The following is a 26,407-nucleotide window of genomic DNA, read 5'->3' on the forward strand; positions in this document are numbered from 1 at the left end:
CCATTGTTATATTTTACAGGACAATTTACAATATACAGAAGAAAAAAAAAAAAAAAGCATTTCCTTTGTAGATTGTCTCTCTGTTTCTGAGGGGTAGTTTATTTTTAACTCAGAATTCGAGGTGACCAAATGTAAAAGATTTAAGGAAAGAATAGCAGAAGTCACGTTAACTTTATCACAGCCAACGCGATACTGGATTTTGGTGTCTTTGAAGCTACTTCACTCTGAACCTGACTTTCATCAAGCTGACAAAAAATGGTCATTTTGGGGCTCTTTTGTGTTCGGCATTCGGCTTCTAACAAAATAAGTACATTGTATGTTTAACATGCCAGAAATAAGATGTGAAAGACAAGAACGGCGGGATTTAAAAGACTATTACAATGCACAGCTTGTTCAGTGCCCCTAAACACTATCCTTCAAAGCCTTCTAGGATAGGTTTTGTTATTTATTGCTACTGTCAGAGAAAGCTCATAATGTGACAAATGAAAGGTGAAGAACAATTAAGATGAATGGTAGGACATAGTCTACCAGAAGAAATGCTTTTCTAAAATTATTCCTTTGCACATTCTTTAACTCCATTTGAAGTTTAAGAAAACCTGATGTAACTAACACAATTTCAAATTTTTTTCCCCAACAGATTCTCCCAAGCAGTGCTCCCTTAGAAGGTGGGACAAAACTGACACTCTGTGGATGGGACTTTGGATTCAGCAGAAATAATAAATTTGAATTAAAAAATACAGTAGTCCATATCGGAGGACAAATCTGTGCTCTGGAAGCAAAATCTAGCAACAAAAACAAGTAAGAAACCTGAAATGGTAATTTCCTTTTACACAGATGTTCTTTACGTGGTAGGGATATTTTTCTGATCTAAACATTTGGTCTGTAAGTGTCATCTCCAAGTCTGAAATTTCAAACAATCCCTTGGTTCGATAAGCTCCCCAAGAAAAGAAAAGAAAAGTGCTTGAAATGGAGATCAAATAAATCTAGTTAATGCTGATAGCTCCTGCAGCAGCTTCTCCCAGGTTGTCTGTGAAATGCTGTTCAACATCTGTGGGAGCTGGCAAGAGCGAAACTATTCAAAGGTTTGAAAAGGGGGCAGGTTCCTTTGGCTCGGATCCTGCTGGGCTCAGTTATGTCACCTCCATCTTCCTGATCTGTGAAACTGCTGGAGAGAAATGTGAGAAGATGCAGGTATTCCGTCATCCGGAGGTTTGTGACCTTCAGCTGCACCTCTCCTCCTCCTCCTTAGAAATAAGTATTCGAGACAGTGGGATAATGGCTTAAGTTTAAGACAGAGGTTATTCTGGTTGGTATCTTGAAGAAATAGGAAGTTCAGTGAATATCCTCTCTCACTTCAAAGCATATGACTGCCTTCCACCAAAGCAATGTGCAAATCATGGCATGGCTTCACCTATTCCTTTACGTACAATAGCAAAATAGCACCCTCCAGAAGTATCAAGCACTCTCCTAACTGCTATTCTGAACAGTCTTAATGCAAACAAAATGATTTAAGGAGACTAGCTCATAGATGAGACTGTGTAAATACCCTGTCACACCCTGCTACAAAACTTCAAGTTTAATTTTTTGTAATATTTAAGTGTATACAACAAACCTGTGTGTATGATGCATGTTTTCCTAATTCAGTTGCCTGAAAAAAAATTTGGCACTAAAGGAAAATTCCAAAAACCAGCTCAGCCATTGTATGGGAGGTATTTGTTTTCTCTAGCATGCTTCTTTTTTTCTGAAATTTATTTGATATGCTAAAATTATTTTCTCTGGCCATGTATAAACACCACATTGTTTGTATTTAGTATTAAAGATGACCACAGTTCTTTCAGCTGTTATTTCTGAAATGTCCGTAACGTGCATAGATTGATGATTTGTTTAGTAAGGATCCTCTGTTGTTATGAGTTTGAAGTGGCTCTATTTTAATACCAAAAAAAAACCCCAAGCCAGGAAAAAAAAAGTAATCCCATCTTTTTCTTTGTTTTCCAAAGGCTGGAATGCACGGTTCCTGCTGCAAAAACTCCAAGTTTTAATATATCCAGTAGTGTTTCTGTTGGACATGGCAAAACACTATTCAATACATTTTCATATGTGGTAAGTGCTGTGATTAAAACTTCTTGGTCAAAATTAGCTTCAGTTTTAACTGGAAGGAGAGTCCTCATGAGTCCAATCCAATATGGCAATTCTGTATTCTTGTTTGCTTTATTATTACTTCATGAAAATGCTAATACATGTATGAAGATTCTTCCTCTTCACATTTTGAAAATAATTTAACAATCCATCATTCTTATTTTCACCACCCCCCTCAGAATCCTGTAATAACAAGTATCTCTCCCACCTATGGCCCCAAATCTGGAGGAACATTGCTAACCATATCTGGAAAATACCTAAACTGTGGAAAATCCAGAAGGATTTTTGTTGGTGAGAAACCATGCTCATTGAAAAGGTAATGTCCTTACTAAAAAGTGATGCTTTTAATATTGAAATGGCTTGATTAAAATGTCTTGAAGTAAAAAAAAAACCTGGCAACAGGCATTTCTCTGCTCGTGTTACACGTTGGAGAATTGATACTGCAACAAGCACTCAGTTGTGGATTACATCCTGAGTTTAGGATGTCTGAAAGGTTCCTAGAAGGGATTATGGTTCCCTAGAAGACTTGTTTATTCTGTAATGCCTTCATTAACCTCATTAAAAGGTTGCATAAAGTAGCAGCTCAGCTTCTAATGGACTAGAGACTGCCCGTTTCCCATCATTTTTGTCACCCTGACTGCTGCACGCTCAGTCCTCTCCCTTGTATTAGCAAGAGCTGCTGTTCAGGCAGCAGCTCCCAGTGAGCATCCAGTGGGTGCAGGTTGCCATTTCCCACTGATTTTTTTGGTGGAAACCTGACCAGTGTGGGAATGTGTATCCCGGGCAGAGAAGCAGCTATTTCTGCACTGCTGTCAGTGAACAGCCTCCAAAACAGAGGCAGCATCAGTTTGGGACTTTTTTTTTCCTGGTATTTATGAATTGTTTTGAAGATTAAGCCAGAATTTCTTGTGGCTCTGTACTGGATCCAGTAGGAACTCAGTCAGGAATCTTTGACATGCTCTGTGTGGAAATGCCTTCAATCCCAGATGAATATGAAAGCTAAATACCAAGCACAGATTTGCTGCTACAGGCAGACAGGCATTCTGAATTTGGTAGCCATCCTACCATGGTGTAAATCCTGCTTGGTGCTGCTTGCAGGTATAGCCGGGTGGCTCCAGAATTGTCACCTCTGCATCCAAGGGCTGAATCCATCCCACTGTGTTCCAGGAACAGGATATGCAGCAATTCCTCTCCTAATGACCACGGAAAGTCGTAGTGGTGAAACATCACACCTGCAGAGAACACAGGGAAGCAATAGCCTATTAGTTAGTGTCATATGCAAAGTCAGGAGAGCTAAATTTTATTCTCTGCTGCTAAATGATTTATTGTACACTCTTGATCAAATCAGCTAAGTCTGAGTAAATCAAGAAAGGAATTTAGGTATTCAAGTCTCATATTTAATCATCATCAAGATCTTCAACACTTCTATTCAGTGGCTACTTAATAGTTTAGGGTGGCATTTATTGATGTCATCATCTCAGCTGGGCAAATATATGAAGCAAAGGTAATGATTCATCTGATCCATTTGAGACATACCCTGTGGGGGGTGAGAGGACAGCCAGCTCAGAGGCAGATGTCTGCTTTGGTCAGGGGGGACCTCTAGGTATCAAACCGTATTTTTTACCCAGCAAGCTTCTTCAGCAAGTATCCCCAGCACACCCTCTCTCACCAGCCAAACTGTCAGGAGACGTCTACATAGGTCTTAGCCACTTCCTCAGGACAGATATTCCTCTACCTAAACTGTTAGTTTTCCCCAGTTCTGATGTCACCTAGATTAAGGGTTTCCTTTTTTCCTTTAAAAGGTGGTAAAAAGCTTCCAGATACATATGAACAAATCACTAAACCCTACAGCACACGGTGATCTCCACCTTCCTGAACAGCTTCATAAGTGGTAGCAAATGCCTAATTTAGAGACAATCTCTCACATCCTTTGAGAACAGCCTCACATGTAGTTGGGTCCGAATCACTGAAACCAGCTGGTAGAGTTACATTTGCTTCTCCAATCAGTTGTTACTGTCACCTTTTATGTGCCCTGCTCCCTGTGGTCACACTTTATGCGCTTCAAGCTTTGGGACCATCAACCGTCTGCTGCCCACTCACTCACTGAGTGCAGTATAGGAGGAGAACTTCCAGGGACAAGGATGAGAGACCAAGGGAAAAGTGAATATTCCATAGAGTATGCTGCTATGATGAATTCAGGCAGCTCTTACGGAATTTTCACCTCCTGACATCTCCTTGCTCTCTGCCTGCCCCTCAGCAGCAGCTGGAGTCAGCAGGTGTCCCCAGGGCAGGGTATCTCTGATGTCATACATCCTCCCACCAGCACCTTTTTTTGAGGTTTTAAACACAGGGTAAACCCTGTGGATTGGAAAGAGAGAGATGTTACCCCTTGGTTACAGCAGAACAAGCTTACACCTGGAGCGTGTTGTCGTTTTCCAGGCTGAAAGCTGCCTTTGCAGGGTGCGGAGCTTGACATGGCTCTTGCCAGAGCTCAGGAAACACCTTCTAACAGGCAAGGTGCAACTCCACCAAATTGAGATGAATCTTGAGCCTAAGCAGCAGCGCTGCTGCTTCTACTTCACACCCTGCTTATTGTTGCAGTGTGATCATCCAGTGGAGGAATCAATGATGATTTTTTACAAGCTGGTCTGTAGGCAGGGTTGAGGCCCACTAAAAGGCAGTGTTTTAAACCGAGCGAGGGTTGTTGTGTTCCTGACAAGCCAGCCTTTCTCTGCCCTTCCAGCGTATCGGTGAGCACTGTGGAGTGCTACACTCCAGCACAACAAATCCCCCAGGAATACCGTGTGAGGGTGGGAATCGACGAAGCTACTCGAGACGCGAGCGGTCATTTCACATACAGAGAAGACCCCGTTGTTTTAAAAATCCACCCAGCCAAATCTTTCCTTAGGTGAGTAAAAGTTTCGTCTAGAAACAAGGAAAGTAATGAATGAGAGAAGAATGGCAGCAATCTATCAAAAGAAATTGCATTTTTATCTCTATCTGCCATGCCAATTGCTTCTATTATGGCACACTTGCAGAGGGCAGATCATTTCCTTTCAGAGGTGAAGGAGAAGGGGGGAAGGGCCCCCTCTTTTCCTTCATGTGGTTTAACTCCTTGCTGCTGCTTGAGAGTACCTGTGATGTCCTGCAGAGATACCCACTGTGCAGCTCCATGTGTCTCCTATGCTGTGCCTGGACATTACGCTGATCAGTGAGGCAACTCATTTAATGTGACAAGTCAGCAGTACTCAGGAGAGCAAATGGATTTTAAAACAGTCTAAATCCAGCGCTACATAAATATTATGAATATATGTGTATGGTAGTATATATGTGTTTTTAAGTGACATATTTATGGTCTCAGTAGCTCTAATGCAAGCCATCTGCCTTTGCCCAAAAAATGTCAGCAGGAAAAAAAAGACACCTTTTTCAGCACCACTGAAAGCAGTAAGTTAGCAAATGCTACACCCCCCTTTAAGATGTACACATTTGGTTTATGTCCTGGAGTACCTCAATTATTTAAATTATTTTTCTTTTCTTGTATTTGATTAGTTGTTATAGCAGGTTGTTTCCCGGAAAAATACACTCACTGCTGAGAATTATGTATTTGCATTCACCCCATATATCTCTAATTCTGGTTTTATGTTGTCATTTACTCTAAAATATAATTTGTAATTAAGATTATCATAGCAGATGTATCATTATCCTACTCATCTTTTTTTTTTTTTTTTTTTAAATTTTTCCTAGTGGTGGAAGTACAATCACAGCTCAGGGAATCAACTTGAACTCAGTGTGCTTTCCTCAGATGGTGATTACTGTACCTAAACTGGGAATGAACTTCTCTGTGGTGAGTCAGTCTTGGAAAAGACAATCTGTTATCTTGTCATCTTTGTGTGGTGAAAGGCACGGAATTTTCAGTCAAAATACTTTGATTTTTGCCTTGAAACTTCCAGGCTTCCACCGACATTTTGATGTTTTCTGCACAGACTGTTTCCACTGCACAGGCAAAACCCAACAACAAATTTGAAATTAAGCAGGAGGTAAAACAACAGCTTCCAAGGAACCTTTTCCAAAGAAATAAGCCTCTTACAGTATCTGATAATAAGATTTTTATATTGTAATTTAACGATGTAAATTCAGTGACTGAATGCAGCACAATGCGGGTATGTCAGATTACATGGCGAGTTCAAGGGCTGCTGTAGGTCAGAAATTTATTCAAATGGTAACTGTGGATGTAAAAGGCAAATGGAACAAGTGTCAAAGAAAGAGGAGAAGTAAATATGTAAAATCAGAAGTATTATTTTGAGGAATTCCTGATTGTCAAATTACCTACCGGCCCAAATCTTTACTGACTTATCAAAGTTGAGCAGTTAAATTTTAGAGAGGATTAGGCTGTTGCACTCAGGTACCTCTGCAAGAATAGCAGGTCATTGAGGGATCTGAGTCTTCTTTTGTTACCTGAGTTGATAATACAGCATCTAAATCTAACTAAGGTGATCAGATATGACCATGTGATCAATATTTTTTATAAATCCATGTTTTTTATAAGGCAAAGATGACATCTGTGGGTTAGGTGGATCAAACTCTTCCTCTGTGCTTTTGCCTACGTGTTTGTCTTGCATCTCCAACATTTTCTTCTCCTGTAAGATCTGTTTAGCCTAACTGGAGCTAAATTGACCTACACTCCTTATTACATGTGACAGTACTGCTCATATTCTCAGTTTATTTCTAATGTTCATCATACACTAATTCCTGTACTGAATTCTAAGTATTAGACCTAGGTGTGCTCAAAGCATTTTAAATGGTATGTCTGCAAATCTGCAGTCTTTTATAGCTTCAAGGTCATAATATTCTTCATGATCCTAATTTGTATAATATTATGAGTGTCGGGACCTGAATTTCAGCTGGATGTAATCGTGGCTTGTAATTTAATGGGTTCAGATTTTAGTCTTAAAATCAGTGTCCCTGCAATGAAACGTGGTGTTCAGTGTTATCAAAAAGACACTTCAGCCAGGAGTCGGAAGCAAAATATTTCAGTGAAATCAACCACTCAGTATTTACTAGGTTGTGTGTAATGTGGGTAAGATAATTTTAAAGTACATAAGATTTCCAAAGAAAAGATCATTCCTGAAATCAGTTCTTTAGATTTCCCTTTTTGTGGATTGGGACAGTCTTTTCTTTTGAAGTAAAGATCATTCACTTACTTTCTCTGCTCCCTGTGAGAATATGCAATATTGCTTCTCTTCAGGCCCTGATTCTGCATATCTTGCTTGTCAAATATTTGGGACTTCCACAGAATTTGAACAGATTTGATGGGACCAACAGTTTTAAAGAGCTAAATCCACTGTCCAAAAGTGACTAGAAAGTCCAGACAATGAACACTGTAGAGTTTACTCTCTCCCACAAACACCGGGGAGTAACCTTTCCTTTGAGCAGTGGTTTGCTGCCATCCTGCTTAACCTGCTAGTGAAGAAACACATGGACACAGACAGTCAGAATTAGCTCCCTTCTTCTTTTCATACTTTGCAGCGTGTGTGATACCTGCCAACACACAAGAAGCCTTTTCCATAAGAATTCCTGTCCCCCACCACTGCTGATCTCTAAGCATCTACCCTAGTGTAAAAGCAGCTGTACACAAGTTCATTCTCCCTGCACAAGGGGTGGAATATAACCTTGAAGAGGTTGTAATCCAGAGGGTTTTATCCTTGGACACTGCCCAAGCAATATATTTTGCTCTACTGATATTAAAGGCTTTTGGCGCTCCATGGCTTTCCCTGCCTTGTGGCAGCGCAGCTCTGCTTCCCATTTGTTCTGCCACCAGTCTTTACCTCGAGCTTGTTTCTCAAGGAAAGATATTTGTCCTCAGGAGAATGGGAAGATTTGTAAGTGGCAAAATAAGATTGCAGTGTGTAACTGAGGGAATTGCTGGTGGAGGATGCATACGACTGCGGCCTGCCCCGTCCTGCACTGGAGTTTCTGGGCCCTACGCACGTGTGTTACGCCAAAAACACAAACTTTAATCCAGCCATTATAAAAAATAAATAACAATGAGGAACTACTTCTGATGCAGGGATCCAGAGCACAGCAGTGACAAGCTGCCCCATTTATAAAGGAGAAACAGGTTGTGGTCCTGAATGGACCAAACCCAGACCAACAGTACAATGCAAACAAAACTGATGAAGTCCTATAGCTCAGATCATATATTTTTTTGCTTCCTTAGTTTGGGAGAGTAGAGCTGAGTGATTTTTTTTAAGATCTTTCTCTTTTCAGTTTTCTCTCACCAGCCTCCTCTGAGAAGCTGCTTTTGTCAGCATTCAGAAACTCTGGCTCTTGGGAAAACCAAAGCCAGCACCAAAACACATCCCAAAGCATCAAAGAAAAGTCCACCTGGGAGGGACCACAAAGCCCTAGCCTGGCCTGGCCCACTTCCCTGTGCCAGGAGCAAATGTACGCAGACCACTGCCTGACAGGTATTTGTCTAGGCTGTTATTAAAGCTCCTTGTGAAAGAAATTTCACAACCTCACTTAAACAAACTTTGGAGAGAGCTGCTCTACCTGCTTACCTAGTGGTTTAGAAATACTTTTTTCTAATAATTAACCCAAATCCTAGCTCCTAATTACCTGTCTTCTTTTTTAACCCTCAGTGGACATGAAGAGCAGATTATCAGTTTCTCCTGCTAATTTGACATATTTACACTACATTATGATTCACCCTTACTATTTTCCAGTTAAAACAGACCAATCTGCTCCAACTTCTGATACATGTTATTTCCTAGAGCTCTGCTCATTCTTTCTGCCACCTCTCAGACAGACCCTCTCCTTAAAACTGGTGGTGCCCAATTTAAAAGAGGTCTTCTCCTTTCCCATTAGCTATCTGTCCCAGAACCCTTCATTCAAGCCATCAGGCTTAATTATGGCTTGATGGAGTTGCAGTGTGAGTGGAAGGTCACCTCTGTTAAGGAGCAGGAGCTGTTGGGGATGCTCTGCATCCCAAAGCCTCAGGGAGCAGAGCCAGCTGACGCACCCTGGGGCATTTGCTGTTCTCTGCCTGTTTGTTTCCATTCAGGTGGAAGAGATAAGTGGTACAACTGGCAAATGAGTTTCTCTGGAAAAACTCCCCATAAGAAATTCAGTTTCCCCAAGACCTAAACATTTTAGGGGCAATATGCCAGTCCCCTATAGAAGAGACAGTTAGGTTGAGCTTTTCAACTATCACGTTGGAAGTTCAGTATTTCTGTAACTTTCTTCTACAAGACAAAAATGCCTTGCTTCAGCTTTATCAATTTCATTTCCTATTTATTTAAATTTCCTTAAAATTATTCAATACTGTGTTCACACTGGTTGTGTTTATGTTACATTCTATGTTAACACTATCAAAATAATACATTTTGCCTTCTTGGAATTTGGTATTTCAACGAGTGAAAAAAAAAATGTTCTAGAGTTACTGAGCCATATGTTTCAGCACTTGCAATGTGTTTCTCTTTAATTTCTATTTCGTGAGTTCTTTTGACCATTTGTTCTGACTAGGAACAAAAAAAAAAAACCCCAAACCCATGAATTTAGGCAGTGCTGTGTGAATTCCCAACAGCCCTACATAATGCATAAGGATACGCTAACCCTCTCAGCTCCACTCACACGCCCAGTTCCCCTGTGAGGGGCAGGAGGAGGGAAGCTGCTCGCTCCTTCCTTTCACTTTGCATTGTGCCTGTGAAAAAGGTCTGCACGGTTTGCATTGGTGTTTGGGCAGGAGCCTGTTTATAAAATAAGCATCTTCTAGCCTTCTCTGCTGTGGAGGGTAGACCCATTGCACTGGGTGATTCTTCTGCTTCTGAAGGACGTGGGGCCAGGGTTTTCTTTTTGACAGCCTGTGCTTTGCATTGATCCCCCACTAGCAAACAAGTGGTCATTCAGGGATCCTTTGTGTAGCGTCTTTAATATTCCATCCATTAACTAATTTGGATATATACTCCCACTGCTTAATCTCTTCTAACCCTGAATGTCCCAAGATATGTAAGGTTGCAAAATAGGCACCTTTTAACGCATGACCTTCAACAACTGACCCTATAGCTATGCAGGAGCATCACTTTCCACAGACTTTTAATTATCTCTTCAGTAAGTAGTCTCTTGAATGATCTTTAGCATTTCTTAATTGCTCCCTGCTAGATGCCATTTCCTGCTGTATTACAGGAGAATTTTAAAATACCCTGAAGTTCCTTCAATGTTTAGAAGTCTGTGAATGATCAATACTCATAATACTCGTCAAAATGCCTAGAATTTGCCTGAGTGAATTCACCTTAGATTTGTTAAATAAGCAAGAGAAGCAATTCCCTGGGAACTGTGGATGTTGAACATGTGATTATTGAAAGCATTCCTGACTACCTAATCTAAAGACACTCAGGGTTGGAGCCTCTATCGTTGCCGACTCTGCGGCAGCTTTATAGAAGCTGAAGCTTTTACAGAAGCCCACCAGACAGAAGTGAACCATTGGCCTTTCTTTCTGTGCCGAATCTGCACCACACTGTGAAGTTGCTGGGGTGCCAGAGATGTGGGGATGGCAGGCACATTGACTATTTCAAGCCCAAGGAGGAATTTAGACTCCCCATTGGTATTGGTCATGTTGTGCAAAGGGCTGGCGCTCAGACCCAGAAGGAAGAGAGGTTTTACTTTACTTTCTGGATCAATGATAAAATAGGCTGAAAGTATCAACTCTCATCCCTTCATCCAAGAAGACAGGTAGAATAAAAATGCTACCAACCTGTTAGGACCATTCAGTGCACTACATGAAATGGCAGCAAAAGCCAGTGAGTTCTCCGAAAAAATCTTCAGGATACCCTGCTTGGGTGTCACTGCTCAGCTTCTCACCTCCTAAGAAAAGCCGCCTGAACGGGCTTTCCTCAAGTCTGACCTGAATTCTCATCTTTTTCTATTGAGAAATCATCCGTGGGCAAAGATGTTTGGAGAGACTCCTAGTCTGTCTTTAACCTCATTCATCTTTCATTCCTCGCTGGAACTCCAAAAGTTTACTTTTTATGAAAGAATAAATTGGCCTTTTTCTCCCTTCTGACTGCTGCAGATCCTGTAATACACATCCAACTGCCCCTCTCTTATCTGGGTCAGCTGCTGGGAGACCTCTGGAGCTCAGAGGTCCTCCCTCATACTTTTCCTGTTGTTCTATCAGATGAAAAAAAATTGAATTGGGCACCGAAGTTCAGATTCTGTAGGTCAGGTTTGAATTAATTGCCTCAAGGGTCATATTTTACGAATGAAACAAGAATACATACCTTTAAGTGATGAGTCATATGCATTGTGCAATGGATTATTATTCCCCTTGGAGTATAGTATTTATTTATGCTTGTGAAATTCTCCATAATTTTTACATCTTTTCTTCTCGATTGTCTTCAGATTTAGATTATAGTCACAGGAAGGATGTAGGCTTAGCTTTTAAAGTGAATGTGCTTTAAAGCCTAATTAAATAAAAGTTAAAGGTGCTGGGTGATAGGCAGTATCTTAATTGAGAAGGCAATAGATTGAATTAGGGTTTTTTTCTTATAGATCCTCAATCCAATATTTCTTGAAAACTAAACCATCATATTCTTCAATTGCTAAAACCAATTTCAAGGTAAAAATGTCATGTCAAATCATGTACCAATAAGGGCATTGCAAATAAGATTTTTCTTGACCTTACCAATCAGTCACATTGCATCCCCTCCAAAGAGTATTATTAGATTTTTATCATTTTCTGAAAGCTTCCTCTTCAGAGACCAGCATGATAAAGTAAAGTATCTGATTCTAATAGATAGCCACAAACAAAGTTATGAATACCACTGCTATTCATTTAAGGGACATCACTACTCTACAGTAGATAAAAAGTCTAATGAATTTACATTAATCAAATAAATATAATGATTTCCTGGGATATGGTTGGGTTTATAATTATATGTATTTTGCTAATCCCTTCTTAGAATCGACACGATATGATAGATATCTGTACGAATATTCATATACCATGGAAAAGTATTGCTTGATCATCCATTATAGTAATGATGGATCTTATTATTACTGCACTGATTCAAATGAATTTCTAGGTCCGAGTGATACAACAAAGCCTCGGGTATGATCAGTGGTGTAGAACAAGGTATTCAGAAAGAGGGCAAACAGTCTAATGCTGTGAACAAATGAAGGAAAATTCGGCCTTGTCTTATGTGAAGATTGCTGTGTTGTCATGGGTGATGCACAAACACTTCTGAGTTTGTTCTAGGAGTCTACATGGACCTGTTAGCTACACGGGTGCAAGTCCCGTTGGCATCACTGAGAGCTGCACCAAGTTACTTCACTGAGTGCTGACCTCGCGGCTCACAGACATGTAGTCCTTGTAGCAGAGCTTTAAAACTCCAGTGCTCAAGTTCAGAGCTTTGAAAATGTTTCCCTTGGCAAAGTTAAGAATTTCACAATATTATTCACAGAAACATGAATTGCTGTGGTGATAAGAAGAAGTGACGATTTTTAGATAGCTAATTTAATCCCCCTTTTCAGGCAAATTTGAGTGTGCAACTGACACAGCTTGAACAGTTATGTCACTGATTTGAAACAGCAAAATTACATTGCATTAATTTAGTATATTAGAGACAAATGTAAACTAATTTCACAGCTCCTTCAGACAGCATTTTTTAATGAGAACTGATTTAATTTGAAAAACAACCCGGAAAAAAATACATTTTTTTGGCCTTCTCTAGATGTGCAAAGGTATTCAACAGCACTGTTGGCTTTCTAGGGAAATTTATTGTAGGAGAAATGTAAGACGTACAATGACTCGGAGCTAAGCCCCATTCTCACTGGGGACATGTCAGCCATTCTATTTATATTAAGAAAATAAGTGCAATCTCTGTTGTCGGGGCAAAGCGTACAGGGAACTACTTACAGAAGGTTTGTACAGTTGGAAGAGAAATGCTTCTGTGGAGCTGAAGCAACTCTTGTTTGTGCCAGAAGTCCTTCAGGCATATCCACGGTAGGCAGCTTGAAAGGGAGGCACAGAGAAGGGGGTACTCAATACAGTCACACACAAGCCACGCTGCGGTTTGTGTGATGCTGCCCAGCACCCACCATGCCTCCCATCGATGTCTGTGGGTGTGCTGTTGACACTGTAATCAAATTAGTCGTATAGAAACCTTCAGAGCTGAGAGGCAGAAGTCAACCCTTCTAGAACACCGTTAATCTAATTAAAGCTATTGTCTGATACGGATCAGATGAATCTCACTCTAGGTGACCTGTTTCCCTCTCTTGGCTGCAAAGACAATATAGACAACTAACTCCCACTCAGGTGTCTGGGTGCAGGCTGGATGAACCCCACCTGCAAGGATTCACATTATCCCTGCAGGCTGCCTACACACACCCAGCTTCAGATCAGGCTGCCTGCAAACTCCTGATGCCCTTGCTTCAGTAATCATAGGAAGGGCCTGGGTCTGGGTCTGTCTCCTCTGTCACACTAATCCTGTGTCTAGGTGGTAGGGATAGAGGGAAATATCCTGGCCTGACATTTCACACTGGATTGCACCCCAACAGCATGAAGCATGCCCTGGCAAGTCTTCTGAAGTGTGAGGTGAACCAGCAGCTTTCTCCCAGGAAGCACTTCTAGAGCAAACCCTCACGAGTAATAATGGCAGAGTGAGGGACAAGTGTGGCTTCAAACTTGCTGTCTGGTGGCTCCTGCGCAGTTGTGAGGAGGAAACATCTCATCTTTGCTGGTCCACAGAGATGCAGCAAGAAGCATGTCCCTCAGTCAACACTCCTAGGAGTATGACACCCAGCATTCCTAAACACCACATACCACATGTCTGGGACCTTACACATACATTTTTTTCAAATAAGATAAACTTAGCTGAGCTTTCATGGCCCAGAATCCCATGGCACTTTTGCCTTTCAAGGACTTTCTCACAGCATGTGTAGTGTCTTTCTGGAGACATAGCAGTTTGGCTACACTATGGTGCTTTACTTTTGTTTCCCACTATTTCAGTCAGATTCACTGGCCCCATTTTTACCTTGTCCTCTGGTCCCTTGCTATTGCTTTGGTAGTGTAAAAAGAAGGGAAATCCATGTGGCAGTCACTGACGAAGGCTGGGTAAGCTGAATTCTGGCTGCTTTGTGTCCCAGTGCAGCTCAGTACACCAGGATAGCCTCCTGATGGTCCTTGGCTTTGGAAATCATTTTCCATTAATTATCGGGAAAATATTTACTTTAAAAGTGCTGTGAACAATCAGGCCAGGAAGCTTGTTTACTTGAACATTTCCTCAACAAGAGTGCAAACACCATTGACATGAAGTTTTTCTACTTCTCTCCCAGCTCTAAATAAACGCTGCGTAGCGCTGATGGGGATTTTGCTTTGGTTAAAGAAGTACAAGACCTCTGGTGTTTATTTTTTCAATATATGTGTATTGTTAAAGAACAGTTACGTTCATCAGTGACTTCCTATGCACATAGTTGCTCAATTACCTCTTTCTTTCTCTCTTACAGGCATGTAGCCACCGCTCTAGCTCAGAGATAATCTGTTGTACAACTCCTTCACTGAAACCCTTCAACCTCCAACCACCCTTTGTAACCAAAGTCTTCTTTATTTTTGATGGTGTCAGCTCTTTGTACTTTGATTTTGATTACGTAAATAATCCTGTGTTTAAGCATTTTGAAAAGCCAGTGGTAATCTCAAAAGGAAACCTTCTGGAAATTAAGGTAAGAAGTGTTGAAATACTTTTCTCAATTATTTGCCACATCAGCAGTGCAGTGTGGAACAGACAATCTGATGAAGTAAAAGAAGCATCAAGGAAGCACAAGGAGAGAGATGGGGAGCAGTGTGTTCAGTACTGCGTTCATTTCAGTCCCCAGCTCTCACAAAAGATGTGGAGCAGAAACCCAAGTTATATGAGGGTGGCTGTTGGCATCAGGTGGGGTGAAAGAGGGGCTTTCCTCATGGGAGGACCACAGTGCAGCAGCTTCCGAATGCGATGAGCTGCGTCACCACTTCAGGATTAAACATGTTCATCAGTCCAAAACCTGAAGTGTGTGGTCTGCATGTCAGCCCCAACTCTTACTGTCCCAGGGTTTTGTGTCCTCCCTCACAAAAGATGTGGAGTTCTCTTTAGAAAGTGGCCTTGCAGTTTGGGCTCTCTAGAGCTGAGGCAAAGTCTGGCCTGTGCACAGAGTCACTTGTGAGGGTCAGTCACCACTGTAGCCTAAATATTTATGGATCCATGAAAAATGCAAAGTTGATGCTGAGTGCCTGTTAGAAGAGCGCTGAGAGTAGCCTACACATCACTGAGAAACATCTCTCAGGAATTCAGGGACCTCTCAGGCACAGGCCTCTCTCTACAAGAGTACTGTGGAGAAAGTTAAATCCATAGCTTTGTGCAGCATCTCAAAGTAGAATGCTTTTCACATTTGAAATCTAGTGCTTTTCTGAGCTACAAGTATCAAGTAGGAACAGTATGAATACGGATATTTTAAATTTATGATGAATTTTTATGAAAATGTATTGTTATGTATATTAAGTTTATAGAGACTAAGTATAATTTATATAGAATGTAATCCATTGAAAATGCTTTGCAGAAAAGAATAAGCCTTAATGCTGGGTATTCTCTTTGTAGCTGCTCCATAGCCCTGTAAGCACAAATTCTTCTCCCCTGTGGGTGAAATCTTGAAGCCCTGAGGTCTTTTCCCCCAAGATGGTCCAGATTTCTTTAGTAAATCAGGAGTTACCTTGGAGCCTCAGTCAGCCATGCTGGGCTCCGGTCAAACTCTCTTAATACTGGTCTCTCTCCACAAAGTGTTTTGGGGAAAAAAATGAAATAATAATCAGTCTGGGGGTCCTTTTGGCATTGTTTTTGTTTTTCTGGTCGGAACTTGTGGCCGTACAATCACCCCTTCCTCAATGCAGAGCAATTCTTCTGTTCAGTTATGGAGAAATGCTAGAAAGAGTTCTGGCGTGCGGGTCAGCGGAGAGCTGGGAATATATAGCTGCTGCATGGCTCAGTGCCTCTGTGCAGTGACAGCAGTATTTTCCAGGTCATGCATATCATATTTCCCTTCCATCCATGGAAGGGAAGCTAATTTGAGAAGAATCACAGAATAACTTAAGATTGAAAGGAACCTCTAGAGGTCTTCATAGTGTAACCCCCTTGCTCAAAACAGGGCTAAACTAAAAACTAGGTCAGGTTGCCTGTGGCTTTGTGTAGATGAGTTTTTGAGGATCTCCAAGAATGGAGATTTTAAAGCATTAATAAATCCAGTTCCACCAGCCTTGCATTGTATATACCGTGCTTCAGCTCCCTTCCTAGATAACTGGTCCTCTGCTATAATTCGTCCAGTTTGTCAGTATCTCTCTTGTTCTGTGGGGTTCAAAATTTGATGCAGTTTTCCAGGTGTGGTCTCACGAGTGCTGAGCAGAGGAAAGCAATCACCTTCAATACATTATTTTGCTGCTGCTGAAGTATGTGGTGAGCCTTCATCATTCCAATGGCACACTGCTGCTACACTTCATCTTGTTGTCCACAAGGACTGTAAGTCCTTTTCTGCAGAATATTCTTCTACCCTGCTGTCCTCGCCTGTCCTGGTGCATGGGGTTATTCCACCCCAGGTACAGGGCTTTGGATCCGTCTTTATGAGGTTCTTGCTCACCCAGTCCTCCTGCTTGTCACAGTCACTCTGAGCAGTGGTCCTGCCCTCCAGTGTCTCATTTTCTTAAATATGATGTCATCTGAAAGCACAAGGACGGTGCATTGTGTCCCTTTGCCCAGGTTATTAATAAGGATTTTAAGCAGCATAGGACCCAGTATCAGCCGTTGAGAAGTGCCACTTGTTAGAGTTCTAACCTTTGAGCTGATTCCCAGTCAGTTTTTCACCCACCTTGTGGTCCATCCATCCAGTCCATATCATCCTGATTTGTTTTCAACGCTGGTAGAGACTGAGCTGCAAACCTTGCTAAAACCCAGGTAAACATTACCCAGTGCTTGCCCTTCATCTACAGAGGCAGTCACCTCCTCACAGAAGGCAATCAGAATTCCCGGTCAAAATCCACTCTTAGGAACTTATGCTGGCTGTTCCCAGTTATGTTCTTGTCCTTCCTCTGGCAAAGCTTCCACGAGTACTTGCTCCATTGTCTTCCCAGGGACTGAGGTTAAAAATTAGGTATTTTAGCCTCTCTTTTACTCTTGAACCTTTTGTTGTCCCACAAGGAGAAGTCCCTAGTGCTGTTTATTGCTGGGAAGAAGCCATTATGATGTGAAAGGCTGGCTGAGAACTGTCCCACTGACAATTGACCAATGTCATAATTTTGTAGCATTGGTGTCACCTGCAGTCATGGCACCTGAGGCAGATGTCTACCTAAGCCTGCTGCCCTGATTATTTCCTGGCAACCAGCTGGAGAATAACATTAGTGAAAGCTGGTCTCCTAGAACAAAGCATGAACAAGCACCAATTTAACATCTTCCTCTAAATAGAATTAGTTATAGTGGGATGCTTCTATCAAAACAGTGAGGCGACTTTCAGAAATTCTAGTCAGGAGCCAAAAGATCATTACAAGCCATATTGGCAACGCTCTTCCCTCGCCCCATACCCGCATTCAAAAATACACACACACACACACACAAGTTTACATGCCTCATGGTCATATTTTGTGCAGTAATTAAGCAAGCTCAGCATGAAATTAAATGGCAGCTTGCTTCAGCGAACAGTCTGTTCTACCAAACCAAAGTTCTTTTATCTTTTTCTTAATTAGTTTCAGAGGGGCGGAGGGAGCTTTTATCATAAGTTTTTCAATCAAACTAATCTAGTGTGACATATTTGGCTTTCATCAAATGACAGTGGGTACCAATTGAAAGGTTCTGTTTGGTTTCCCCTGATGACCATAAGATGTCTTTGTAAGAAAATGTTACATACAAGAAAACATTAAGCCTTCTATCTAAAACAGAGTCATTGTGTGCCACGAATGCCAGCCCTTCTTGTCTTCAGTGCCAGCCCTTTTGTCTTCCACACCACCGTGTCTTGTGAGGTCCCACTTCATCACTGTCATCCTCTGCCAAGTATGTGGCTCTTTGAAGTCTCTCAGTGCCCACCATGCCCCAGTCAGAAGGGTCATGGCAGAGTAGCTTGAGGCACTTCTCTGCTTCAACACCGTGAAGACACCATTTCAGAAGTGCTCCCATCTCTGCCAACACAGGAAGCTCTCAGGGCAGGAAAAGTTCTGCTGTATCACTGTTGGGGGCAACTGAAAACCTGAGTCTGCTGAAGATGACAGTGCCTACCTCCTGCCTCCTGCAGCAGCCACTGACCCCAGACCTGCAAACTGGCTTGTTGACAGCCCAGTGTGTCCTAGATGTGGAAAAAAAAAAATAGTAATAAGGAAAAAATCAGCTTCTTACTTCAGTCTGCCCAGAGACCTGGCCTGTCTGGGGTTCTGCTTGTGCACAGAGCCGGTGTGAGGCCTCTGTGCGTGCTTCCAGAGGAGGCCTAGGAATGGGCCACGAGGTGACTAAGGTGTATTTGTAAATAAAAACCTTCCATGAGACAAATAGGTAACACAATTGTCACTTCACGTTACACCTCGCATCTGAGATCTTGGCTGTCTTCTGGCACATCTGTCCTAAAACTCAGAGTAGGGCAAGACTTACTGAATCACCTAGTCAGTTCCTAAGCCAGTGCAACACATTCTTTATGAGACAATTTTAAGGGACTCTTATTTTCAGTCTTCTTCCACGTTGCATAGAAATTTATATTTCTCTCAATATCTGGTCTGAGAGAGTGCAAGGTGGAAACCCTGGTGTGTCTGAGCAAGCTGAAGTGAAAGGACTGCAGCTGCAGCAACTTCCATCAGTTCTTCCCAAGTCAACCTGCTCTGCTTAGGAACCTCGCAGATTTTTCTCACACCAGTCTTAAAACTTGCACTTGGCTTGTGATCCATATACTGCTTCTAGATGTTCACCCAAATTACTCCCATCTCTCTAAAGTTGTGCTCTATCATATTGGTTTGCAACAGCTACTCAAGTAATGAGCTTCTCCAGCTTGTGTGGGAGGTTATTGCTCAGCAAGAAGAATGATAATATGCATTTTAAATAGGAAATACATTTTTCCTGGTTCCCACAGGGGTCAGTTTCCTCCTTTTCTTAAAATCATAGGCAAATTTTGTGGTCCATAGAAGAGCAAAACTACTGCTCAAAGAGTTCTGAAACTCTTTAGATACTGAGATATTTTATTGCATATATTTGAAATTATAATATATTAATGGCAAAGTGATGGTAAGATTAGAAAAGTAAAAAATACTATCTTCATTATAACTGGCTAAGGGCCACCTTAGGAATCACTGGTACAATGTGAGTTTTTTTCATTTGCTTGAGCATCAGTTTTTGTGGAGAAAAAAATCTAAGATTTAGTGTAGGAGAAAAAGAGGCCACTCACCTGCCCTCTGCAGGGTAATATATTTCTCCTGAAGATGGACGACTCAAATTCAAGTCTTTAGAGGTGCATCATTCAAAGGAAAGATTTCAACATGAATGCCTCACAATCTGCTGTGTCTCCATGCTAATAAGCATTAACTAGTCAATCACATGCTCCCTGGCCCACTGAACATTTACTTAATTAACACCAAATAGAATGGCTCTGAGTGGGCAGAAGATAGAGTGAAAAATTGACTTTTTTATGCCAGCAATAATAAAGCACTCACCTGGGGTGTGGCTTTGCCAGTCAAAACAGGACGTTAAACTGGCTCTCCTGGGCATTTATTAACATTTTCCCAGGGCTCGCTCTGATTGTTAAGCAGTCCTAAAACATAACATGTACCAAAGTAAGATTTCTTTGTTGGGTTTTTTTTTTGCTCCTCCAAATAGGGATTCTTCTTTCCTTCCCTGTAGATGAGGCCTCATGGCAGCGTCAGCCATGACGCCATGCGCCCTTCTTGTGAAAAGCTCTCAGATCCAGCCCACATAAACAGCCTGTGTTAGTGTTGCTCCCCATCCTCCCTTCTCTCCTTTTCCTCCCACTTAGTATGCCCGTTCTTTCAGCTTAGGCTGAGCTGTACACGGGGTAGGGCAGCTTGTTAAATACTAATGCACTCCTGAGCTCAGAAGATCCTGAACTTGGCCTTTGGACACAACTATCAAAATACCAGAAGGAATAATATTTCATCCAAGCCCGGGATGTGAAAGCAGGTTTTCTGAGTAGGGAGTGCACTTTTCATGCTGTCATCTTTACCAGGGTTTGTTCCTTTTTGGTCTGTGGAACGTGATTTTAACAGATTTGTGCATTTTTATGATTATAATTAATTAGTTCTTTTTGAAAGCTTCACTCCTGCTACCATAACCACTTGCAGAACAAAATTTTTGAGATGCCTTTAGTTTGTGGATAATATAATGCCAGTTTTGTATAAACAACAGGGTCACATAATGCTTCCTTTCTTGTGCAAATTATGCAAAAATCTACAGAGGACCAGCAGGATTTATCCCTTGGACATTTACATTTTCAGAAGTCTGTATGGTCAGTCCGAGTATTAGTGACAGCAGATTTTATCTGTAAACTTTATCATCCCCCCCGACCTGTCTGTCAAACTCCCATTTACACAAAAAAACCCTCACACATGCATATTGACAGGGCACTGTAAATTTACAATAGTCTTTTATTTCACAATTGTTTTTGCATTAAAAACATTTTCCAAGGTAATAAAAAGAGTTATCCTTAATTTTTGTGAGATGGTTATGTAATATGAAATTGATTTTGGTTTGCTTTTTTTTTTTTTTCCAAGGGAAATTATATTGATTCAGAAGCTGTTAAAGGAGAGGTGTTAAAAGTTGGAAATAAAAGCTGCGAAAACCTCCTCCTGCAGTCCGAATCAATTCTGTGTACGGTTCCCAGTGATCTCCTGAAATCCAACAGCGAGCTAAATATAGAGGTGAGGCAGCTACACCACACATGAGATATTAATGCCATTTTTATTATGATTCCAAATGTCACTATTGAACCTATAAACTTTAAATTTAAGACTAAGCCTGTGTTTACAGAGATATCTCTATCCCTATTTGTTTGGGATGGAAATTCAAATAATATCGACTATTTTAAAAGAAATATTATCACCATTGTTGTTACTACCTGTTTGTACAGAGACTTTCTGGAGCTTTAGGCATGAAGTAGGACCTAAACTAAGCACAGAAATAAAATTATATTATTAATCCAAAACACAAGAGGAAATATATATGGGGAAGAAGAGAAGGCTGCAGGGGGACCTCATTGCAGCCTCCCAGTACCTGAAGGGAGCACACAAATAGGAGGGGAATCAACTTTTTAAAGGGTAAATAATGGCAGGACGAGGGGGAGTGGACTAAAGCTAAAGGAAGGGAGGTTTAGATTAGATATTAGGGGGAAGTCCTTTACAGAGAGAGTGGAAAGGTGCTGGAACAGGCTGCCCAGAGAGGTGGTGGATGCCCCATCCCTGGAGGTGTTCAAGACCAGGTTGGATGGGGCCCTGGGCAACCTTGTATAGATCCAGGCCTGGATGTTGGTGGCCCTGCCTGTGGTAGGGGGGTTGGAACTCTGATCCCTGGGGTCCCTTCCAACCCAGACCATTCTATGGTTCTGTGATTCTAAGAATGGGAAGCTATAATGGAGTAAGTTTACTTACACAAGCCCCCTTTTGAGAAAAAAAATTATGCTGCAGTCAAGAGGATCAGGTCCTTTCCGAAATTTTTAAAAATAATTTTTATTTTATATATATATATATTTATTAAAAATATTTTTATAATTTCAATTATTTTTGTAAGATGCAGGCACTTAGGACCATTAGTTTGAGTTCCACTATTGCTCTAAAAGCAGTCTTAGTAGAGTCATTCAGAATGCTACTGCAAATTTAAATTGTGAGCAGTTTTGACCTACTGATTTATAGAATAACACACAAATCTTCCAGTATCTTTGTCTTTTTTTTATTCCCCAATATAAAAAAAGGTATACGGCACCAGAATGGGATTACCCCAGTGAAACCCCCATGAAAATATGCTGGTCATGGACTTTGAGTCATTGAAAATAGTGGAGACTTTGCCAGTCATGAAAGTGTGACTGGGATCAAAGTCTACTTAGGCTCTTTGGAGCAGGGACCATCTATTTTTTCTGTGTGTTTATGGTATTTATCTCAGTAGGAACCTGGGCTGTGAACAATATTCCTGCAATCTAAGTAAATAGCAATAACTAATGTTTTATTAATACAGTAAATATTCATTTATCTTATCATTTATTTTGAAAAGCACAGATTACATTTCTTGGATTTATCAGGCAAACTATAAAAGCAGGTGCAGCTCTCTGACCTGTCTGTTTCCTGGAGCTGCCAATGCCTAGTTTCACACAATACTTGGGCACATGTTGCATTCGGAACCTGTTCCTATATTTACATGTGCAACCAAGACTGGCACTACATTCAATCAGTTCTGCTATGTGATACTTCCTTAACCTCTGAGATGCAGATAAGTGTGACATGTATGTAGAAAAGAGCACAACATAAAGGGGTTAAATAAGGTTTCTGCTTGTTTACTGGCAAAGAGCCTCAGAAATTGCAGTCTGCCCAGCGAAGAAGAAAATTTGCTCTTTTGACGGGCAGATCCATCATTACAGTACCCAGAGGAATGAATTCTGCAGGAGGAAGAGAAAAGATGGCCAGATGCATTCCAACTGACTGAGCTAGTGCCGTGTGACCTAAAAGAGTTTTGCCCTGTTAGCTGCTTGGTGTTTGTTTGGTTGTTGATTTTTGGGGGGGGTGGGTTTTTTGGGGCTTTTTTTTGTTTCTTTAAACTGTCAACAAGCTAGAAGCTGGCAAGGGACAGGCTCACGTGACCTTGGGAACTAAAATGCAGGCACGCTGTCAACAGAGAGAGAGAGAGTTCGATGTTACAGCGTATTTATGCCAGGAAGACACATATTAAAGACATTTGGGCTCATTGTTTTTTAATGCATCTCAGCTCATAGATCCCTAGGCCCATACATTCCACTGCACCATTTGAGGAGAAGCATGAATTTTGGCATTTTGAATGAACATCTGGTAGCAGCGGGACCCTGTTATCCAGGGCGCACGTGTGAGTGCGTGCCATGTGTGTGGTGTAGCACATACATACATAGCCCTGTCACTACCAGAGCTCTTGAAAGCATGCAATGAATCATAAAAATGTAGATCTGCTTTCGCATACACCAGTATAATAATTTCTACTCCCAGTGTCTTATCGCAGTACAGCATCACAAGATCAAGATTTAATACATATGGGACATATTAGCCCATAGTTTAGTACTAACAATCTACTCCTTACTTGTCTTTTGAAATCATCACACTACTTTTTTAATTTGGTTTTTTTTTTTTCAGTGGAAGCAAGAAGTTCTGTCAACAGTTATTGGAAAAGTGCTGATCCGGCAAGATCAGAATTTCACGGGACTAATTGCTGGAGTTGTTTCAACATCAGTTTTATTTTGTATCATTTTGGTGTTTTTCTTCTGGAGAAGGAAAAAGAAACAAAATAAAGGTCCATCATTGTCAATTCTATCAAATAATTCCGTTATTATATCTTAGATTTTAAAAACTGACATCAATTTATGCTTTGCTTAAGGGCCATGCAATGCCCTGTTGTAACCTGTCAGCAGAGGTTTCACAATCAAGTTCAGTCTTTAGTTGCCTTTCAGGCCTTGGCTCTTGCCAGAGCTGGGTGAAGGGCCATGCTGTGCCTCAAGGAGAAGGATTTCAGAGCAGCTCTGAGCTATTAGGAAAGCTTAATAACTTCTCTTCCCCAATCAGGCTTGAAAGAGTAAATGATATGCACAGAATCACGAGTACTGCAGCTTCGCCCAACTGCCAGTCCTCCAGGTTGTGCCTAAATTGTGCAAGACACAGAGTGCTGCAGTGTCTCCTGGTCTCCTAAATCAGGAACTGGGTCAGAGTGTGCCTCCTCTCTGGTCCCTGTGTCTTGGTTTCCTTCCAGTGGGAACCAGAGCACTATGCAAAGGGGGCAGGAGGAAGGGAGTTAGTGTATAGATAGCCATGTCTTCTTGTGACGCAGTATCACAGTGAGATCGTGACGCTGGCCTCAGAGGCTTTGAAGCTCTCTTGGATCTTCCAGTGTGGCAGAGAGTGGGGCTTTAACACAAGTTACAGCAAATCTTGTGCTGCATGAACAGCTCAAGTTCAGGTCCTGTGCACGTCTGCCTCAGCAACCACCCAGCCCTTTTCCCAGCAAAACAGAACATATAAACTGAAATAAATACCTACTTGAATGTTGGCACACAGTAAACATGAGGGTTTTCTAATACTGCTTTCTCCTCCCCCTTCAGATCTGGGAAGCGATCTAGTCCGCTATGATGGCAGAGTGCACACTCCTCACCTGGACAGGCTGGTGAGCGCAAGGAGTGTAAGTCCAACGACAGAAATGGTTTCAAGCGAATCTGTAGACTACAGATCAACTTTTCTAGAAGGTAGACCTCTATTATGAATCTGTGTGGATGATATTTTATACAACTTGATTTTCATATATCTTTAGATGATAGCTGTATATACACATATATCTTCATTTCGATTTCTCGTATGGCTTGTTTGTGTCTGCATTGGTTGGGACTTTCATGCGTTCACAAGCTTGTGATTTGTACTGAGCTTCTCAACATTAAGGTGCAAAGGATTTTTACTTTTCTTCAGGTTGGAGGAATAAATAAAATACTGTAAGTATGCTCCATGATTTATTAGGAGCTAGTAGTTCTAGCAGTTTTGTGTTACCATGATGTACATCACACCTTGCACAAATCCACTCTGGAAAAAAAAAAAAAGAAGGATTTCATCAAGTGGCTGTAGGTTTAGTGTGTCTCAGTGACACCGTACGGTCATTATAAAGCAGTTCTGTACATGGGACACGGAGTTTTGCACACTTGTATTCTTTTTTCTGCTTGTGTCCTTCCTATAAAACGGCACATTGTATGATACAGAAATGTTTATTTTAAAAATTAAGCTAAAGGGATGCAAAATGTGTGACAAATTGAGTGGAGGTCCATGTGTGCTGAGATGCCTGTCTAAGAAAACACGCTGTTCATTCTCAGACCTGTGGGCACGAGGGAAGAATAACCCTAAGCTGAATACATTATAACACCATTTTAAACTGCATATTCTCTGGAAGAGCACTCTGCTGCACTTTACCATACCACTTTAGGCTGAACATAATCTTTAAGATATATGGAGACCATGTTCTGTGGTTACCATTAAAGACTCTTTAACTATTAAGAGTTACCATATTATGATATTCGAGATATCACAGGTATTTGTTAGTGTTGGTATATACATAGTCTTGTACTATTTCAGCTGCTGCTGTATACAACCCAATAGAAATCACTCCAAATACTCACTCCATCTTTGTAATCCCCAGTCATGGAGCTGTGTGAGAGCCAGGCACATTCCTAGGTTCCTTTATGATTTTTTAATTGCTGCTGCCAGCTCTCATAGGAAGTTGCTTGATTGAAAGGGTCCCAAAGGAAAAGGAGAGTCTGTGCCACTGGTTAGAAGGGAAAGTGGTACATGAGACAGAACTATCCAAAGAACTTTGGTGGAGCAGGGTAAATCAGTGGTGGTGCTGGGACCACTGTGTGCACTGGCAAAGCACACCACAGAGTGCAGTGCACCCAAGAAGGGTGCCTCCAGTTCTGGGGTACCGGGATGCAAGAAAGACATGGACCTGCTGAAGTGAGTCCAGAGGAGGGCTACAGTGATGATCAGAGGGCCGGAGCACCTCTCCTATGAAGCCAGGCTGAGACAGTTGGGCTTGTTCAGCCTGGAGAAGAGAGGGCTCTAGGGAGACCTTACAGCAGCCTTCCAGTACCTGAAGGGGCCTACAGGAAAAATGGAGAGGGACTGTTTACAACAGCAGGTAGTGATAGGACAAGGGGTAATGGCTTTAAGCTGAAGGAGGGTAGGCTTAGGCTAGATGTTAAGAAGACATTCTTCTTTATGAGGCACTGGAACAGGTTGCTCAGAGAAGCTGTGGCTGCCCCCTCTGTGGCAGTGTTCAAGGCCAGGCTGGATGGGGCTTTGGACAACCTGGTCTAGTGGAGGGTGTCCCTGCCCATGGCAGGGGGTTGGAACTAGATGGTCTTTGATGTCCCAGACCATTTTGTGTATCTAGGATTCTATGAAGGAGGTGCAGCTACGTTCAGTTAATGCTCATGTCAGTTACTGCCAAAGAATAAAATTACAGGAGCATTGGGAAACATGCGGATTTGCCTGTAGCACCTGTACACTCTA

At 41.6% G+C, this 26,407-nt stretch overlaps 1 protein-coding gene across 1 annotated transcript in view; it reads left to right on the top strand.

The window, feature by feature from the left end:
* MET (MET proto-oncogene, receptor tyrosine kinase) overlaps nucleotides 1-26,407 on the top strand; it is a gene marked incomplete at its 3' end in the record, with an annotated part of 72,527 nt that overhangs the window by 35,873 nt on the left and 10,247 nt on the right. Inside the window, exons 5-13 of the mRNA XM_084264573.1 lie at nucleotides 638-798; nucleotides 1,998-2,100; nucleotides 2,316-2,452; nucleotides 4,880-5,044; nucleotides 5,881-5,980; nucleotides 14,641-14,853; nucleotides 20,909-21,055; nucleotides 23,501-23,657; nucleotides 24,460-24,600. Of these exons, the coding sequence (XP_084120699.1) occupies nucleotides 638-798; nucleotides 1,998-2,100; nucleotides 2,316-2,452; nucleotides 4,880-5,044; nucleotides 5,881-5,980; nucleotides 14,641-14,853; nucleotides 20,909-21,055; nucleotides 23,501-23,657; nucleotides 24,460-24,600 (1,324 nt within the window). The remainder of the gene's footprint in view (nucleotides 1-637; nucleotides 799-1,997; nucleotides 2,101-2,315; nucleotides 2,453-4,879; nucleotides 5,045-5,880; nucleotides 5,981-14,640; nucleotides 14,854-20,908; nucleotides 21,056-23,500; nucleotides 23,658-24,459; nucleotides 24,601-26,407) is intronic.

This window comes from Gallinula chloropus, assembly GCF_964237585.1.
Source record: "Gallinula chloropus genome assembly, chromosome: 1".
Classification (NCBI taxonomy): domain Eukaryota; kingdom Metazoa; phylum Chordata; class Aves; order Gruiformes; family Rallidae; genus Gallinula; species Gallinula chloropus.